Source organism: Penaeus monodon, chromosome 19 (genome assembly GCF_015228065.2).
Source record: "Penaeus monodon isolate SGIC_2016 chromosome 19, NSTDA_Pmon_1, whole genome shotgun sequence".
In the NCBI taxonomy this organism is placed as follows: Eukaryota; Metazoa; Arthropoda; class Malacostraca; order Decapoda; family Penaeidae; genus Penaeus; species Penaeus monodon.
The window spans coordinates 20,035,879-20,037,113 of record NC_051404.1 but is presented as its reverse complement, the minus strand read 5'-3'; the positions used below and the strand labels follow the sequence as shown (position 1 = coordinate 20,037,113).

General features: G+C 36.9%; 1 protein-coding gene across 1 annotated transcript; it reads left to right on the top strand.

The window, feature by feature from the left end:
* The first annotated feature begins 146 nt into the window (after nucleotides 1-146).
* On the top strand, nucleotides 147-1,234 carry LOC119585351 (pyruvate carboxylase, mitochondrial-like). The gene is made up of 3 exons (XM_037934022.1): nucleotides 147-339; nucleotides 670-854; nucleotides 1,082-1,234. The coding sequence occupies exons 1-3, from the start codon at nucleotides 183-185 to the stop codon at nucleotides 1,232-1,234; spliced, it is 495 nt and encodes a 164-aa protein (XP_037789950.1). The 5' UTR covers nucleotides 147-182.
* The last annotated feature ends 1 nt before the right edge of the window (nucleotide 1,235 follows it).

Below are 1,235 nucleotides of genomic sequence, written 5' to 3'. Positions count from 1 at the left end.
AATTATCATCTGTCTTTTATAGCAATATTTTTTTATATGGTGTTCTAGGTTGTAAAGAAACAAGAAGACCATTGTTTGTGTATTTCATGTCATCACACCTTTTCACTGGTTTGATGCACAACAATTTAAACTTCCTCTTATATTTTCAGATTTCTTGACTGTCATAGCCAAAGCACTTGAAGATGTTGACTGCTCATCTTGGCCGTTTGGGGATCAGTGCCTCCCAGCATGTTGTGTGCACTAAGCGATCGCTGGCCTGGGCCATAAGGCACATGCAGGTCTCCCATGCGTCCAGCATAGAATACAAGCCAATCAAGTCCATCTTGGTTGCTAACAGAGGTCAGATAGTGTCCGTAAAAGTTTCTACTGTGTTGTGTATTTAAAAAAAATTGTCCTGATTTGCTGAAAAAAAAGCTTTATACTGGGACTAACATTAGATTTAGTCATTGAAATCTTAAGCTACAAAATGGCAAATATATAATAATGTTAGTTGTTAACATGTCTTTACATTCAGAAAAATAAGGAAATCATAGCTGTGTCTTTTGTGTAATTAGACTGATTACAGTTTATGGGCTGCAGACATACCAATATGGTATTAGCCTCTTTGTTATATGTTGCAGTATTTTTTCAAATGAAAAGAATAACATCATTACAATTCACTTTTTTCAGGTGAAATTGCAATTAGAGTCTTCAGAGCATGTACAGAATTAGGCATTAGATCAGTAGCAGTATACAGTGAGCAGGACAAAATGCATATGCACCGACAAAAGGCTGATGAATCATACCTGATTGGCAAAGGACTCCCACCTGTTGAGGCTTATTTAAGCATCCCAGAGATTATACGTGTTGCAAAGGTAAGAAGTGTGACATTTTGTTCTTTAAGATTTTTTGCCCCAGTTCCTGTAACTTAAACCTCTATTGTTTGGATAAATTATGTCATATTGTTTATATAGTTTTACACAACATTATATTTTGCATTCATAATTTTTCTCTCTTTAGGTATATAGGAATGTACATTAAAGAGAGGGGTTGGAACTCTGAAATATTCATGGAACTAAGCAAGTGCTAATTTTCTTTTCAGGAAAATAATGTAGATGCCATCCATCCTGGATATGGCTTCCTCTCTGAGCGCTCAGATTTTGCCCAAGCTTGTCTCGATAATGGTCTCAGCTTCATTGGACTTCCCAAATGTCAGAAAGATGGGGCAAGGGCTGCTCGGCAGACGGCCCTATGAA

Coding starts and splice junctions, on each gene's coding strand:
- LOC119585351 (XM_037934022.1), top strand. CDS start 183: ATGTTGACTGCTCATCTTGGCCGTTTGGGGATCAGTGCCTCCCAGCAT. Junction 340..669: donor CATCTTGGTTGCTAACAGAG/GTCAGATAGTGT, acceptor CACTTTTTTCAG/GTGAAATTGCAATTAGAGTC. Junction 855..1,081: donor AGATTATACGTGTTGCAAAG/GTAAGAAGTGTG, acceptor TTTTCTTTTCAG/GAAAATAATGTAGATGCCAT.